Source organism: Agelaius tricolor, unplaced genomic scaffold (assembly GCF_023055355.1).
Source record: "Agelaius tricolor isolate 1412-34295 unplaced genomic scaffold, bAgeTri1.0.p SCAF_11, whole genome shotgun sequence".
NCBI classification, from domain to species: Eukaryota; Metazoa; Chordata; class Aves; order Passeriformes; family Icteridae; genus Agelaius; species Agelaius tricolor.
In genome coordinates, this window is record NW_027269271.1 from 14,630,260 (window position 1) to 14,648,441 (window position 18,182).

General features: G+C 36.2%; 1 protein-coding gene across 1 annotated transcript in view; it reads right to left on the reverse strand.

Annotated features, from left to right (window-relative positions):
- Positions 1–853: 853 nt before the first annotated feature.
- Positions 854–18,182, reverse strand: part of BTBD8 (BTB domain containing 8) — a 48,041-nt gene continuing 30,712 nt past the window's right edge. Inside the window, exons 13-18 of the mRNA XM_071436302.1 lie at positions 15,963–16,024; positions 14,638–15,265; positions 14,241–14,331; positions 13,535–13,674; positions 10,139–12,463; positions 854–8,795 (exon numbers count right to left, since the gene is read on the reverse strand). Of these exons, the coding sequence (XP_071292403.1) occupies positions 8,326–8,795; positions 10,139–12,463; positions 13,535–13,674; positions 14,241–14,331; positions 14,638–15,265; positions 15,963–16,024 (3,716 nt within the window). The 3' untranslated portion in view covers positions 854–8,325. The remainder of the gene's footprint in view (positions 8,796–10,138; positions 12,464–13,534; positions 13,675–14,240; positions 14,332–14,637; positions 15,266–15,962; positions 16,025–18,182) is intronic.

Consider the following 18,182-nt stretch of genomic DNA (forward strand, 5'->3'; position numbering starts at 1 on the left):
CTCTGCCCAAGGGACAATTCTGATAGAAGTTTGTTCTGCAAGACCATTTGAATATTTCACATCTCTTTTTTTTTTGAGCCTGAATGTCAGAACACTAATTAAGTAGAGCTCGGATTCAAAGAAAATAGATTTTTCTGAATTGTGTGTTCTTCATTCTTCTCCACAGAAGTTTCCTTTCCCAGAAGGGACTTCTGAGGAAAGCTGTCTGCTGAGCTGAAGTTATTTTCCTACTTACTGTTACCTCTGCTGTGACCATTTCTGACATTTGGCTAGTCTTAGCTTTAAATCTCAGAAGCATTTCTTTCCCACATACCTACATGGTACATTTCACATAAAGGTGAAGTTGCAGGAGAGAGAAAGAACAGGGCTGAGTCTGGCAGCATATCAAATATTTCCTGGAAGCAGAGTACAGGACCCCACTTAGGCAAGAGTAGAAAGATCTTGTGATAAGAACTCCCTATGATGAAGATAATGGCATAAGCATTTGAATGAATAACTAATTTATGACAAGGCAACATCTATAATCAAATTAGTGTTTCTCTATGTTCTCCTGGCCCATATCCTGTATGTTATACATCAGCTCCATTGTTTGATTTTGTGGGACTGTTACATAGGTATCTTCCTCTATGTATTTTTATATGAAAACTGATTGTCTATCTTCACACACATATCAACTGTCCTGTTCTCTGATGACACAGTCAAAGAAAAATCAGTATTTTCCTTTAAAGGAGAAAAACAAGTGAAGGTCCACTAAAGATGGAAAAGGAAAGTAATTTTTTTTTGCCATTTACAGAGCACAAATAAAAATTCATGTCAGCATTCCACAAGTTGAATGAAATACAGTGACTCAGCATTTAACTTACACATAGGGTTTATTATTTTCTGTCATACAGAAATCAACTAAGAACCTTGAGTATGTAGCATGAGGAAGAAGAGTTGTGGGACTATGCAACCATACAGATATTCTTTAAGCAGAACACTATGTTGACAAAAATTCATTTAAAAATAGGATTACTTAGACCCCAGCTCGTTATCTAGGTGTGGAAAGCAAGCAGGTGGGAATCATGCAAGCATTTGGTTTGAGAGCTTAACACCCTCCCCTTCCCTCCACAGGATTGAATGGTCAAAATATTCCAGGACCATAAAGCCATGGACTACAGGTAGTGACTCAAACCTTTCTTCATATGCATCCCATTATACATATATTGGATTAATCTTGGTTACATGATAATCCAGATACATGATAATCTTGGCTACATGGTAATCCAGAAGATAGAGATTGAAGGGTTTTTTTCTCTACAGATACAGGAGGAGATTTTGTTATAGGCAGGAAGTTTGATTTATAGGTGGATTTCTTGTTTGTGGATATTACCTCATTTTATGAAAGTCACAAAAAACTTTTACACTACCTACACTGAATCTGGCATGTACACAGAGTTTGTCCTATCTGTACTGATCTTAATTAAGCACACTGATATAACTCTACTGGCAGGATGTCATGCCACACTTGAAAAATGGTTATTAAAAAAAAAAGTGAAGAATGAAAATTACTTCATTAAGGACAACTGTAAGAAAATTGCAAGAATTCCTACATTAAGGATTGCATAGGTGAGGATATTGTAGGTTAAAGTAAGTTGGTGAGATCAGTCTCAGAAATGTTTTATATATTTAAGGTACATGGGCCAAAATTTTTACTCCAGCAACTAGTCTCTCTGTCTAGACACATAAATAATGTGATCCTCATAAATGTGCATCTGATAGCACTCACACTGACTTAGGTGGGAGCTCAGAAAGAGTAGTCACTGTCATTGAGTGCATAAATACAAAGTATGATGGACTACCTGGGTAATTGGGCTGAGTCCCAAATTTGTGCATGTGAACCTGTGTTCAGGTTCACCAGAATACACACTCTAGTCCAGTTAACAGTCATGATCTCTAAGTGTACAAACCCTATTTTGACCATCAGTGTCCTTGATAAATGTATCTAGTTACTGACTTACAGTCAGCCCCTCCAGATACTGAGGTTTGAGTTATTGAAGACATGTATTCATATTTACAGTGCAATAGAGAAAGAACTTATCTTGCATGTAATGTAAAAAGTTAGGTTCTTAGGACTTTGATTTCTCTAACTGGACAATCTTCTGAGCAATCATTTAAGGAGAACAGGGAAGGAATTTAATGGAATTCCATTATTAATTATTTCATACTTTAACTGCATCTAGATGGTTCATCAGGATTAGAACCTCATTAAGTTGAGTACTGTATAAAACCACAAGTGTGCACAGTGCCTGCCCCCAGTATCAGCTCCATTACCCTCCCTGAAAAGAGAATGTTAAGCTGAAAGCCAGTCTGCAGATGTGGCTGTGGATTCACTTCTGTGTTTGCAGAACTGTGGCTTAATGGAGTGCACATTGCAGATTGCAAAGAGAAGTATGAAAGGAAGGTCAAATGCAAGAAACAGGTGTGTGTGCATGCCTGCTCTGTAGAGCTTCTACTGGCTTTAGTTATCAAATAGAAAAAAAACAAATTTGTAAAAAAATGACCAAACTCAGTATTTTTCCCCAGTTGATATCCAGTTCTTAGATAAATCACTTTTCTCTGTTACAGGATTAGCTTCTTTAAACACACAGTAGTTGTCAATGGGAAGAAGTAAAGTTTTAAATTAGCTAAAGACGACATTTGAGCTGTCATTTTTCCAAAGTTGAACATTAAAGCTTATTTAAAAAAAATCGGATATAGCTTTTGTTCAAGAGAGAAAGATGAAAATCAGTATGGATTTTCTGCAAGAGATGAAAGCTTCTAATTATATTTGATTTCAGATCTAAAAGCCCATTTCCAGAGAATCATCGGTTGTAATAAAGCTGCAATGCTTCTCATTTTATCTTTTGTCCTCAGTTCCTATGTAGTCCTGGCAAGAGTGTCATCCATCAATGTAAAAATGTTAAATCACCCCAGTCATGAAATATTAACAGAATGCATACAATTATGACTCCTAAATTGCAGTCTTTCTAGCTGTAATTTGTCATACCTACAATTGTACAATGTTATTAGTAGAATAAAACTAGAAAACTACGAAAAATATATATTGGAAAAATAGCATTTCTAGTACATGCATGATTATAGACAGGTCCTGAGCCTCATTCAGCTGAGGTCAACAAGAGGGTTTTTTGACATTAGTGAAAGCAAAATAATGAATTCCTAAATATCTTGGTTCTCAGCAACAGATGAACAACATAAGAGCAGTTCTTAATTGCTTCATGCAAAGGTTTAGGTTTTCTGGAGCAAAGTAGAATTAGCATGCTACTTACTATTTTCCAGATGGCAATAATGTATATTGAAATATATATAAAATAGTCTCCTACAGTATGCACCTACAACAGGTATGTGATTTTTTTTTTAAAATCATATTCCCTGAAACAAACTGATAGACAATGCTAGGGGAACACTTCCTAGGGACAGTCTTTGGGAGAAACATAGGGAGTTCTCTAGCCCTAGTTCTTCCAAAATAATAATAAAATTTGCCATCTCAAAACTTGAGTACAATTTTGAAATAATTAAAAACCTTAAAAAGTATGTTAGAAGATTATTAAACATGTACAGTTCAGTCACATATCATCCAGAACTTGAAAATATTGCAAGCTAGCTATATTTCTTGTACTCAATTATTAATATTTTCCGGTGACACACAAAGTAGTTTTATTATAATGAGAATAGTTTAATCTCAAATATCTGTTTCCCATGAGCATTTTGTTTCTGCCTGCTGACTTCATTACCATTTTATATGCTATGGATGTTGATGAGGCCCTAAGAACCCCATCTAACTTTGAAGTTACCCGTACTTTTAGTAGGAGATTGGACTACAGACCTTTAGAGGTCAGTTCAAGCCTACATTTTCCTGTATTGCTATGATTTTTCTGTAATTCTTTGATTCTGGAGGAAGCTTTTCTAAGGGAAAAACTTAAGAATTTATGAAGTGTCCTTTCCATTACCCCTATACCACAAAAGCAGATGTCTGGGTTTTTAATGCACTTATCTGATCACTTGTAGCAGTCCAGACTGCCTGCTGATCTCATTTCATGCTTACTTATCTCTTCTGATCTTCTCTGTATGTCTCAGCCTCTGCATTTCTTTTGCTGCACTACATAAACATGGTATAATCTCATGCATTGAAGAAGCAAACCAAAATATATTATTAACTGGGCTGCTCTTCTAACTGTTGTTTCTCTCTTAGTGGTTAGGCTCCATTCCCTTCCTGCAGTTCTGTCAGGCTCTGCCAAGCTGCTGTTTGTTGCCTTTGACTCTGTAGGCCAATTTCTCATTTTGACCATAGCCCCTTGGAACACTTTGCTAATCAAACTGGCATTTTATACTCATCTGCCTTGTGGGCTATGTTCAGTGAAGCCAGTGGTGCAGTTTTCCTCAAATGCTCTCATCCTCATTTGACTCCTGCCTCCGTCTTTTCATTTCCTCTGCTTCCCTAAGTTTTTTTTAAATAGGTTATTTGGAAGAACTCCCCCCTGCCACCTTTCCTGTACAGTTCCAAGTGCCTGGCCTTCCCTTTTCTGTCTGCACTATGTCTGTTGGTGACTTACTCCACAAATACAATATTAGCTATTATCTGTATGTAAAAACCCTGCAGAGCTGCTTCTCCAGTCCAGATTAGACTCTAACTTTCCAAGTGAAAAAAAAGTAATTATGCCTACAGATACCACTTTTGGAGATCTAGTCTTTTTTTAAACTTAAACTTTTAAACTTATATTGAATATACATGCAAAACCTCTTTCCTTATTTTTCATTTTCATGACATGTCATTCAAGGTAGGCCAAATCAGGATCATTATCTGAGACTGATTGCCAGGTCCTCTCCTTTAAATTTCACTGATAGTTTACTAAATGTGTGTTGCTCTCTGTAGGATACAGCCATCTCTGCCCATTCACAGAACTATCTCAGGTAAGCTGTCACTTGCACCTGTTAACTGCAGCCTGGTGTTCTCAGGCTTTGACAAAGCAATTTCACTGCTCTTATTCCAAATACTACTGCAAGGGGAGTATTCTGACTGTGCCATCTTTTTAGTTTCCTCACTGACAGCCCTTCACTGTTTGCTCAGAGGTATCTATCTACCTTGTCTTTGCTTTAGAGGTCTTTCAGGACCTCATCATCACTATTCACTTGGAGCCCATGGCACCACCTCTGTTCCTCTATCAAGTTTTCAAAGAAACCTTTATCCATTCTCTGCTGTTTTGGAGAAGAGGTGAATACAGTGATAAAATCACTGCCAGCAGGTATGAGGACTCCAGAAAACTCAGGTGACTGATACTATTAAACAAATAGCTACATACACCTGCTTTAAAGCTTGAACATTCCCTTGAAAGAGGTCAGGGTCAAACAGTTTAGGCAGCACATAAGGCTGGTCAGGATTATACATTCTTCCAGCTCCCTTGTTATCCAGCCTTCAAATCTCACCCTAAAGTTTCCCCTTCTCGTAATGCATACAGGAGAAAAAATGACTGTTTAAACTGATGATGTGCTGAAACCATTGCTAATCAGCTAGACAAATATTGACACTCTCATTTTACTTTTCCATTCATGTGCATTTTTTTTTGTCTTTTGTCTTATCTTGGATTCTAACCACTCTGTGGGCAGTCTTTGTTTTTGCTCTTTGTTTGTACAATGTCTAGCCAGTGGGATGCTGGTCTGATTAAGCCTCGCAGGCGCTCTAGTAACGCGAATTAAAAACAATACCACTTTCTATTCCTGCTACTCCTACAGACACTATCTGCCTGTGGGAAGCTGAATTCTATGGCTGCCTCTGTACCAACTGAACAATACCATATCCTAATCAGCGGGCTGCTGCAAAACTGGTAAAGGAATTGCAACAACAGCACTGGGGACTTGAAGAGAGAAGCTAATTTAAAGTAAATTAGCAAATAAAAAAAGTAAATGCAAAGACAAAAACCACAATTAAAAAAGTCCTGTATGTGATTGTATTTCATACAATACACTTGAAATTTTGTGTCAATTTTCAGTGTCACTTTATCAATTCAGTAAGAAGTTAAAAATATGGGCAAAGCAAAAAATAAACAAAAGAATCCCTTCTTTCACTTTCTGTCACTTTTCCTTTCCATCACTTCATCTTGTTTAACATGAGAATGCCCACTGTCAGAATATCATCAGGATTTTAAAGCTGATTAAACTTTTTGGTAGACAACTTTTACTTTAGTGCTTTACACAGACATTAAAAACCACTCTTCCTTGGCCTTCTGTAAGAGCTTCTCTTGAGCTTCATCTTTTACTATGGCCAGTACTATAGTTCTCTGTTTTACCCAAAAGATCATCACCTACTGCTGTACCTTGTAAACATGAAAAATAGGTTTTCTTGATGTTTTGCACTTCTAAAGGTGGTTCTAACTCCCTCAATATGAAGACTGGGTTAAATACAGAGTATTATATTTATAATATTTTGAATTACAATATCTCAGATTATTTATCCTGCTGTTAAAAGAGCAGATGAAAGATTTTTTGATGAGACTGAACATCTTCCTTCCATAAGTTTAGAATCTTCCACTGACATAAAGAGAAAGGAAGGTTTTCCTTTTTTTCCCTTACCTTGATATTAAAGAACAAGATAAATTTCTTCCTCCATTCATTTTGAGAATAAAACATTACTTTTACATATGTATCAGAAATTCAATGAAGTGCCTTGCTAGATAAATTATTTTGCCTCAAAGATCTTTATTCTGTCAAATCCAGAGTCAAAACTTCTTTAATCATACACTAGGGCAAGTTCATATTTCCACAGAACTGAGTTTCTGACGATGAACAAAAAGAAATGAAGTTTGTCAAGTTAAGGTGCACTGCTGGAATTGTGCAAAAGCTTGCAGAACTGACTGTGTCATTAGTGGTTACAGTCAGCTTAAGCTGTGTACTTCTGCAGTTTCAACCAGAATAGCATGTTAGTTAGCCTTTTACTCCTGTATGGCACTCACTCCTGAAGGCACTTCTGTTAATGACTAAGAGGAGGTAGAATACTTCCTTTTGAGATTTTAAGTTGAGTGAAAAACAAGCACTACTGTTTCCATAATGCAGATATCTTAAGGGGGTCCAACCTTTGCAGGGGAAAAAACCCTGTATGTTTCAGGAGTTCTGACTAGGGAAGAATTACAAGAAGTTTCTCACTCCTTCTTCCCCTGTCAATCAGAAAAGACAATAATCTGTCCTATCCACACCCAAAGAGCCAAAAGCAGCAGAATTATCTGTATATCCTATTTCACTCTGAGTTATTGTGACATTTAGTCTCAATTTATGAAAGCTACACTAGAGATAATAACAAAGATGCAATAATCCTATTACCACTTCCAAAAATGTGGCATCTATGGAAACACACAAAACCAAATTCCTGAGAATCTTGCTATACTTCAGCATGAGAACGTGCAAGTGTAATTAATTAATGCCTGAAGGTAATTCTAGTTAACATCGGACTTCAGACGTAACACTGACCACAACTTCAGATTCCGATGCACTTTTGGAGACATCAGACATGCTGTTTCTTAGAGCAGGAGCAACATTCCACCCACTCCTTTGAATTCATGCACTATGCCATTTAAAATGTTTACTTAAATATGTGCGTTTTCATGGAAGAAACAGTGGTCTTCGTACAGCACAGACCCTGTGAAGTCTTAGATTTGAAGAAAAGGCAATTAAAAAAATTTATTGGAAACTTCTAAACAAAATAAACCAAAATACAAAAATCAAATCTGGAAGAAACAGATGAAACAAGCTGCTCATATTAACGAGGTCCAAGGCAGAGTCAGATTGAAATGTTTTCTTTGAATATAAGTATGTTTTTCTGTCATTTAAAGTAGTGTTGGCACACATCACCTTTTGACACAACCATTCTGAATCTTTATTGTTGTAAAATGAAGTCACCATATTGGGGGGGAGAAGGAGAGGAATAGGTCTACTATAGTGCATTCATCTTTAAATTTTTGAGCAATGAGAACATTAAATGTCAAAAAAGAAGATAAAAGGGAGGGCAGAAACCCAGACTTTTCCTTTATGTTATCTAGTTTTTCTAACAATTCTAGAAAATACATGCTCAAGTTCATTTTTAGAAAAGGCATACATTTAAGTCTTGAAAAATTATTGTACTTGTGATTAAATCTAGATGATAAGTTAACATATTTACCTCATTTTATCAGAAAGATTGCCTCAGTATCAAGAATTGCTCGTTCTTGACTGATGCAGTATTTCATTAAGGTATGGAAACAACTCATCAAAAATAGATTTGGGGAATGGGTTGGAGTTCAGTTGCAAACAGCTGAAACCTTAATGATGGGTTTCCAGTTCAAGAATTGTCCATTCCCCTTGAGGGGACGAGCAGTCTTCAGATGAAAAGCTCGCCACTGTAATGCTTGCTGAGGAGTCGTCAAGTGGAGACATGAGCTCAGTCCACCTGCTGAATGTGTCAACCTGGGAGGTACCCTGAGGATTGGAGCCATCTCGTGCCAGAAACAGTGTCTGATTGATAAGACATTGTGCTAAGTTAAGGTCTTCAGGAACAGAGTTTTTGAAATCTATATGTGAGTCCTGCTCAGATAGCAATTGCCTGAGTAGAGTCCAGTCCTGTTCTGCAAACTGTTGATCTTCAAAATCCATCTCTAGATCTGCTGTTTCTGAATCCATCCTCTGCTCAATTGCTTCTCCAACATCCATCTCATATATTGGAGAAAGGGTTTTTGAAGGCCGATGTTCATACATGCAGGTTTGTGCCATTGTGTCATAATCATCTATGTCTCCTGAAATAATTCACAATACTGTACAATGTAAAAATTGTAGATGATCCTCCCCTCAGGGCTGTGTAGAGCAAAATTTAATTCATTCAGGAAGGACAATCCAATCAGGTTAAAAAAGGGGGGATGGAGGGTTATACAAAATTGACAAAATTTGAGGCATTTATTACCTATATAAAAACAAAGTATGATTTATAAATTAAGTTAAAGCAGCAATCATCACTGGTAATTAACAATAACCTCCATAATTAAGTTTCTGATACAGAAAATGACAATGTAAATATACACTTAATGCACATGAAATTTCTTATTTACTACATAAATTAAATTTAGACCAGGAGGTGCATAAGAGGGAATTAATAGAGAATGATTACTGAATGGTAACTTAAGCTATGTCAGCTTAGAAGAGAATTAAAACCAAAATTGTTTATCCACAGGCTTATTTCTACACTGCACATGCAAGGGCAGCTGCAGGCAAGGGCAAGCAAACTTAAAAAAAATAGTACAACTTTTAATGTCTTCTTGTTCTGTGGTCTGGCTGAACATAGATCATCATCAGTGTTTCATTACTCTTGAATACACAATAGTTTTAATCAACACTATTGCATATTTTTGATGGGATAAACAGACTGAATTATTGATATAAAGAAGACAAAACACAAAACTAGACAAGTATTCATCTAGCTACATGAAACAAGTTAGAACTTTTTTTGTATATAAGCATCAGTTCTAAGTATAATCTCTCTTTAGGAAATAAGCTTTTACTGGTAAAATTTAGAATTTTAGACATCTCATAAGCTCTAAAGCAGAGTTCAAACCTACTCCCACTGGTGTATATGGCAAATATTCAGTTATATTCAGTGGGAGAATGATCCAAATTTGTATATAATATATAAATAAATAAATTACAACAATAATGCATATAGCTGTTCAGGTAAACAGTTCAGTGCGCTTTAGTTAAGGTTATTACTTTAGTTATTGCACATCCCATTCAGACATACTATATGTTGTCAAGCAGACAAAACAAATACTAAGATTCCATCAAAAGCTGATGCTGTCAATGTTAGATTGGATCAAAAATAACTGAAGTACAGACAACTGCATCCAATCTTTCTTTTAGCATTACAGGAAATCTCTTTTCTTGTAGTCAAGTTTCTCATTGAACAGCAGGGTATTGACGGATATTTCAAACAGACAAGCATTCTCTACCCAGGTGAAATACTTAAAAATATTTAATACTGTTTCAGCCAAAATTACTTCAGTTCAGGATTCAATCCCAGACAAATTGCCAAAGCTTCCCCTATTAATTTGGTTTTGAATGACTGAATGTTTCTATTTCTGTACATTACCTGGAAGTAAATCAGTATTATCGCATTCAGTAGCTGCTGGTTGACTGTCTCTCACTTGACTTTCCTGAGTCAGCACCTGATTCTTACTGGCTTCTACAGGTTTTGCAGAGCTGCTCTTTTGCACATCAGAATTAGTTTCTCTCTGCTGAAGATCCAGATGACATGGTCTTTCTTGAGATTTTGCATCATTGTCTGAGTACTTATTGCACTGGTGAAATTCAGTAGCCACCTCATTCTTCATATTTACTTGCTGGTTTTCTCCTGGATGTGGACTTCCTGCTGAATATACTTTCTCTGGGCAGTTTTGTTCAGTCATTGAAGCACCTTGATTCTCCTTTCCTGGGATTTCAGTACCCTGAAGATGCAGGACAGAACTTCCACTTTTATCCAATCTATTGTCTCTATCCTTTTGCTGTTTGCTATCCAGGAATCCCTCTTCAGTTTCCAATGAGTATCTTGAATAAAATCCAGTTCCATGGTGCTCTTGAGAAACACTGTCAAATACTTCTGAAGGAGTAAGAGACTCTATTGAGTGCTGACGTGAAGTGTGAGTTTCCGCTTTATCGTCGGCTCCCAATTCTTCACATTCATCTACTGAAAGTAAAACAGATCGCTTGAAATTTTTAGTTTTAGAAAACTCCTGACTTGCAGTATCATTTTCTGTTGCATCCTCAAAAGCTAAATTATCAATTCCTTGGAACTGTTGAGTAGGAACATTTGATGGGGGAAATTTTTCTGCAACATTCTCTGCTTCAGATCTGTCATCTTCTGTTTCATCGGCAGAAGAAGAAACTTGGTCTGCTTCCTGAGTAAACTGAGCATTAACAAAAGTAGAACTTTTGCTTTCTCTAGTTGTGGTCCGTGAACTCTCTTGATGGGACCAAATTTTTCTTGGTATTTCATCATCACTTGTTGAATTAACACGAAAGAGATCAGAACCCTCTTTTTTCATTTTCACTTCTATTCTTAGGCTGCTATCATAAATTTTTAATTCCTCAGGTGTACTTGTGTCACTGCTGCTTCTTCCAAGAAAATCATGACATAACATAGTGCTGCATTTAGAAATCCCTCTTTCATTGGATCCCTCATCATCCTGAGAGCCTCCGGCATCATAATCTTCTGATCTTGGTTTTATATCATCAGAGGATGTGGTTGCACTGCCAGTATCTGATTCAGGGCTCTCTTTTGGATCTACAGCACCAGCACTCCAATGGTCCACAAAGGGAATTTCTGCATTTTCATGGTTTTCTGGCATTTCCATAGGCTCTATAAGCTCTGTGTAATTAGGTGAATATTTTTCTGTTATTTGTTCTGTGGAACATTCTGAAGCATCGTCTAAATCTGTTGTAACTGATTTATATTCAGTCAAGGCTGACGTATCACACAGTTCATCAACTGTAAGAAATCCTTCCACATGGATCTGAGATGATATCTCATCCTCTTTATTGGTTACTTGGGAAAAGCTTGACAAAGCACTTTCACCATAGTTATGACCTGTTTCAGAGTTTATTTTATCACTCTGTTCATTACAGACTTTTGCTGCTTTTGAATCTTTCACCAGTTCTAAAACAATAGCCTTTTGATTGGTTTCCTTGGAAAAGTCTGAATATCCATCATTGGAAGACTGTGCATGACAGTGAAATTCAGCTGTATTATCATCTTTGTCTGGATCTTCAATCTTTCTAATTCCAGTCTGATCGCCACAGAGTTGTCTAGTTTCTATGTCATTTTGTATTGAAACATTCAGTTTATAAACAGTTTCTTCTGCAATTTGAGGAGAAGAAGATTCGGATTGTATTTTGTATTGTGCAGTTTCAGAAGAATCTGGTAATTTTTGTTTATTGGATTGATAGGACTCCAGCAATTTATTGTCACTGCTATTTTCTGTGGCAGGTTTTAAAGATTCATTTGCAGAATAGCATTCATTATTGTCATGAAGCTGACCTGCCACAGCATCAGTTGTGTTTTTCTCAAGTTTCTGTCCTGAATCTCTGTGCTCAGAGGTGTGCACATTCTTCTGGACAACAGGAGAATCATTCCTTGAGTGCTTTTGGGCAGAGGACTGAGATTTTAATACAGCTGGTTTCTGTTTCGTGTCTTTACTATTTGTAATCTCAGTATTCTTTGATGGAGCCAGAGTCTTGGGTATTATTTTTGAAGTGGCTTTTGTTACAGGTGTTTGTGATTGTTTAATACTCTTCTTCTTAGCTGAAGGATGCTTTTCTGGGAGTGTTGTCTGAACTAGGTTTTGTAACAAATTTTTTTCTTCATTATGTTTTGGAGATGTTCCTGATTTCAGTGAATTTGGTGATTCCCCCTGAGGTCCTAACAAACAGTAAAAAAGACTATAAAGGTTGTATGTGCCAGTCACAGTATATTCACCAATTTTATGTTAATGTTTGTTTATGTTAAGAAACAAGTTACTCAACTTTAAATGTAATTAAGGGATTTAAGGCTTGTTAAAGAATTAAGATTTGAAATAACAAATAGTAGACAAAAATACTGTCTTGGCACCTTTAAAGCAGTTAATAGAATATACATATAGGAATCACTTCAGCCTGTAACTGAAGCAGCCATCCCTAAAGTAGAAAGCAGCAGCTCTCTAATAATGCATACAAACACTACACAGCAGCTTAGCACAGGAAGTAATGAGTACTGTATTCAATTTATATTGTAGAGGAAATGAACAGAGGCAGAAAATAATTACATTAGTTATAATGTGATTACATTACCAGAGTTAATGTCCCTGCTCAGTCAGAAAATACTGCAAGATCTTTAATGACCACAAATTGGCGGAACCTGTGTCTTCTATATCACAGTGCATTTAAGATAATAAAACTTGAATATTGGAGCTCCATCCTTAACACCTTATATGCTTCTAAACCAGTGTTTCCTCTCTGTGTTCTACAGTGGCATTTCCTGCCCCTGCTATCAGTAGCTGTTGAAATTGAGTATTTGTTTGGGGCCAGTATCAGCCCCAAACAAATAGCACTACTGAGAGGGGGAGATAGGAAAACACCTAATTAGGGAGGCATAAAGCAGTCTGCAGTCCAGATCTTTGAGGCTTATTACAGATCCTCAACCTACAGAATTTCTGTTGAGCTCAGTCATGGTTCCAAATGCAGAAGTGCAGGGGATCAGCAAATGGAAGACTCTGCAATGCAGATTAAACAAGCAGAAGAAAACACCGACTGGCAGTGAAGAGCGTCTTTTAAGTATTTTGAAGTTGACACATTAATTTGCATTTTACAGTTTAGGATTGTCACCAAAAGTGAAATATGGAAAAAACACAGAATTCTCCAGAAGATTTTTCAAAATACTTCCGCAAAAAACCAACCAAACCTCAAAGCTTTGCATTACAGTGGCAGATCATTGAACCGCTGTGTGAAACTTTACCTTGGTTCTTGGGAGAATTGGTAGGTGTGTTTTGAGTCTTTTGCTGTGCTGCAGAACTCATACTCACATTCCCTTTTTTCTTCAGAACAGTCTGTACATTTTGATCATTACACCCTTTTCCTGTTGGTTTTTTTGTCAGACTGCAAAGAAATCATAACATCCATTATTTCCAGGCTTAGATCTAGCAATGTTTAATTATATTTAAACAAGAAATATGTGTGTTTCAATGTGCACACATATATGAACATTGAAAATGCAACCTAAAAGTAAACTTTTTGAAAATAAAAATTAAATATATATCTATATTTTTAATTTATATACAAACATGTATATAAATAATGACCCATTTCACAATGTCACTTCAGCTGTCTTCTGTCCAGTTCAATCTAAACTATTCCAGAAATGGTAAATTTACACCACCTTGTGTAGTCATTAACTGTTCCAGCATGCAGAATTCTGAATGACCTATAACAGTTTAAAAATTATTAACATGCAACAGTCCAACACAAAAGCCAAACCAGTTTTATCTTTACAGCAAGGTTGCCAATAGCTAACTCAAATTGTTTTGCAAATAGCATCCTACAGACAACCATTCTCAGAGTAAAAGGAACATCTAATGGTAAGCTTAATAGTTCACCTGAAACCTCTCTTCCCAAACTTAAACATATCTATGCACACATCTATGTAGCAGGATATGGTAACATACCTGCTTGTTGTGGCATTAGCCTCAAGTTCAGTCTTTTTTTTTTTGGTGGTGACTCCATTTGATACCTTCACAGATACCTTTGTTTTCACTACTGTAGAGTAAATTAAAAGTTAATTACAGAGGGAAATGCACTGCACATAAGTACCAAAAAAAAAATCTAATATATATGAAGTTCAGTTATTGAGAAGACCATACATGCTAAAGTTGTAAAATGTTTACTGGTTTAGATGGCTATTAATTGACCAAAAAGTCAGTTTATACTCATTAACAGGGGAAGAATGTAACTCTTAGCAATTTATAGTAGATTGTCTTAAAGATTCCCTGGCTGGTTTTCAGTATATGACCAGCCTGAGACCAATCAGAAGGGGACTTTAAAGAAAGAATTATAAAAATTTACCAGTCTGTTTTTTCCCTTCCTCTGTTGATTTGTCCTCTTTGGGTTCTTCTGTCTGTTCACCCGCAGTCTGGATATCCATGTTTGAATTTGCTGACTTGCTCGAAGTTGCTGCCACAGTCACCAAGGAGGGAGATTCCTTCCCTGTGGTTTTTTTCAATGGCTTTGTTTTGTTCTGCATGCTTGAGGTTACTGTCAGCACTTTAGGTCTGGCACCTGCAACTTTTCCTTCATGGTTCCTTAGTCCTTTGCTGCTTCCTGAATTTTTTTGTCCACTTGCAGATGATGTCTTTTCTATATCTTGCTTGGTGAGCATGCTTTCAGCCTTCACATTTCCATTATTTTCTATTTTTGTCTTTATAACAGCTCTAGCCTTTGGCAAAGCAGCTTTTTCCCCAGGTTTGGAATCCTTAGAAATCTTGGAAACTAATTTTTTGCCATCTTTCCCCTTTACATCCTCATGCTTTGAAGTCTTATTGACAGTGTTTCTATTGGTGGATGCATGTCCAGATGCTCCTAATCCATCAGATTTCATTTTATCCTGATTAGTGGAAGAATCTCCCCAGCAATCTTTCTTGCTGTGTTCTGCCCAGGAAGTATTCCTTATACCAACAGATGTACTTTTATTTAGCTAGGAAAAAAAATGGCATCAGAAAAAAACCCAAACAAAACATACTTGTAATGTATGATTTTACAGGATGACTTTAACCATTACCAAACAGTGTATCCACACAGAAATGTCAATATTGATTCTCTCAGGTAAAGAGGAACTCAAACATGGAGAATTAAGTGCATGAAAGGGAATCTGTGATACCAGTGTCATTGTGTCATTGCAATGTATGCAAGATGGTCAAATCATGTGAAACCCATACTGGTTTTTTACAAATTAATAATGTAGTTTTGAGTGTGAGTTTCAATAGAAGAGTTGTTGAGGGCACTAATAAATATTTTTCAGAGCAGGGAGTGTAACAGACTCAGTGTTGTGGTGGCTTGTGATAATAGCAGAGATTCATTAGCTCAGTAGCAAACCATTTGCTCTGGGAAACAGATGAGTTTCATTATGTAGCAAGAGAGGAATGTGAGGTTCTGAACACAAATTCCTGCCTTTTATTTGAGCTTATCTGTTTGAAAATGTCGCAGAACACAGTCTAAGATGTTTCCAGTAGTCATTACTGATTCTGCAGAAACAGTTTATAAGAAAATACAGATTTTTCAAAAACAATTTCCATTAAACAATATGGAAAATAAGTATCAATTTAAACAAATAATGGAAATAGTTTTGTTTGCCATTATCTGAATGTTTTAAATGTTTGGATATAAATGTTTACCTGAGAACTGGTGAATACAGGTTTTTTGCCAAGTCTTCGGTCATCACCCTTGTCAAATGCAGCTGTAAAAGGAACAAGCAGTTTCTTCACTGTTTGGCAGGAAAGAAGGGGGACAGAAATCAAGCCAGCCTACTCAGTTAACATCATGTGAAATCAGAAAGCACTTCTTTGGGTCCTGATTTACTCTAGAAAGGCTAATTTTGGTGACATGGCAAATGTTAAGTGGAAATACATGGCTTTATGTTTGGAACAAAAAATGTGGTATCTACAATGACATCACATGGCCATAAGCAAGTTACTTAACTCTTCTGTTTCTCATGTCCATAGTAAGACTTTTGTTTATTCAAGCTCAATTCATTTATAGCTAGCAGTGCACTGGGACCTTTAAAAGTGTACAAAATTTACAAAAAGATACCTTCAAATTTAGAGTACTAACAGCTTTTAAGTGTGTTGTTAATTATAAGGTATTTATTTATACTATATAAAGAAAAGATTAATTACATTGAAGTAAATTATATTAGTTTTCAAAATTGGCAAAGCCAATATGCCTAAATGCACACAGTAAGGTCATAGTGCCTCTTTAGATAGCATGCAGAGTAATGTCATGAGAATTATCCCTGTGATTGTCATGTGGGGTTTTCAGGCAGTGAATGCCTTTTTTTCCATCTGATATACTATGGGAGGAAAGCAGTTTTCAACAAAGCTTCTGAATCAATTGCACTTGTAGAACACAAAAGGGATATTTATAGACACTGTACAGACCCAGAATCGATAGGTTTCATTTATGTCTGTATTCGTATTTCAACTGGAAGAAAGGTTTTGCAAAAAATATATTAAAAAATGTAGGCATTCAGTGCCTCGTGTTCTGAGGTACTATACATGGAAACATTTTTTAATGTATAATACAAAAATTCTGCTGAATTCTTGCTAAAGATACTAAAAATAATTTTTATATAAGTCTCTAAAAATCACACAAAAGATATGCTGAAAATGGCACCCCAGGGATCTAATCCTTTTTCTAGCAATGACTCTGCATATTAATACATACCAATATATTAAGACAAAATCCTTATAAACTTGTGCCTAAGAAAACACAAGACAGGCTGTAAATGAAAAAACCACAATATCATCGCTCTTATTTTGGCATTTTTCCTCCTCTGTTATAGCCTTCTAAAGCTATATAGGCTAAATTTCTAGGAGCAAAGCCACACCAGAAATCTTTAAGATGAAAGTTGATCTAAGTTATCCTACATGCATTTCACCTGAAGATTAAAATTTGTCTAGCAATATTGTACAATTGCTTTGCCTGTAATTAAAACCAGATAATTCATGCAAACATTTCCGCCTTTTTATATATAAAATATATGCAACTTTAGTCAGAATTTAATCTAAAAGAAAACAAAACAATTTTTGGCAATATGGAGTTTGGAAAATTAAGACACACCTTGATTTTAAATATTTCTTTCTATTGAAAGCACTAATGTAAAGTAGCCAAAGCATCATTCACAATAGGGACACAAGCATCTTAAAAGTAAACCACCCCAAATGAGGACAACGCACCCTTTTTTCTAAAGACAGCTCCTCCACTTCTGAAGGATTTTATAATCAAGAAGCAATCCTATCCCTGTTCTACAGAGTAGTATGAGATATTACTTGACTACATTCCTAAATCATGCTTAGACAGACTGTCACTGCATCTTTCAGCATGTAATTGTAGAATAAAATTTGCATCTACCTCTAGGTATATAATTATGAAATTGCTACTAATGTCTTTAAGGATATAAAAATGTTCACATCTCCTTCGAATCAAAAGTGATTTGAATTCAGAGCAGTATTTAACATTCTTTTCTTTTACAACACTGTACCGTCAAAGCTAATATTAAACCAGAACCTGAACTCCATCATCAGTTCCACATCCTCAGAATACTCGTGTACTTCAAAACAAAGGAGCATTCAGAACAAAAACTCCTTTTTGCTGGAAGTGCTGTCTGTTCAAATGTTGAGAGCACACCATGCAGCTCCTTGGGGGCTCTCTGCAGCAGCACACACAAGATCACAATGCCAGCCAGCCGAGCAGCCCAGCTCTCTGCATTTGCTCCCAGTGCACAGGACGAGCATTATGCAAGAGACGAGCAATATTTATACATCATGGAGAGAACGATAAAGGACAGAAACGGAGTGCAGGGAATGGATAATCTGCTTTGGGCAAATTTAATTCAT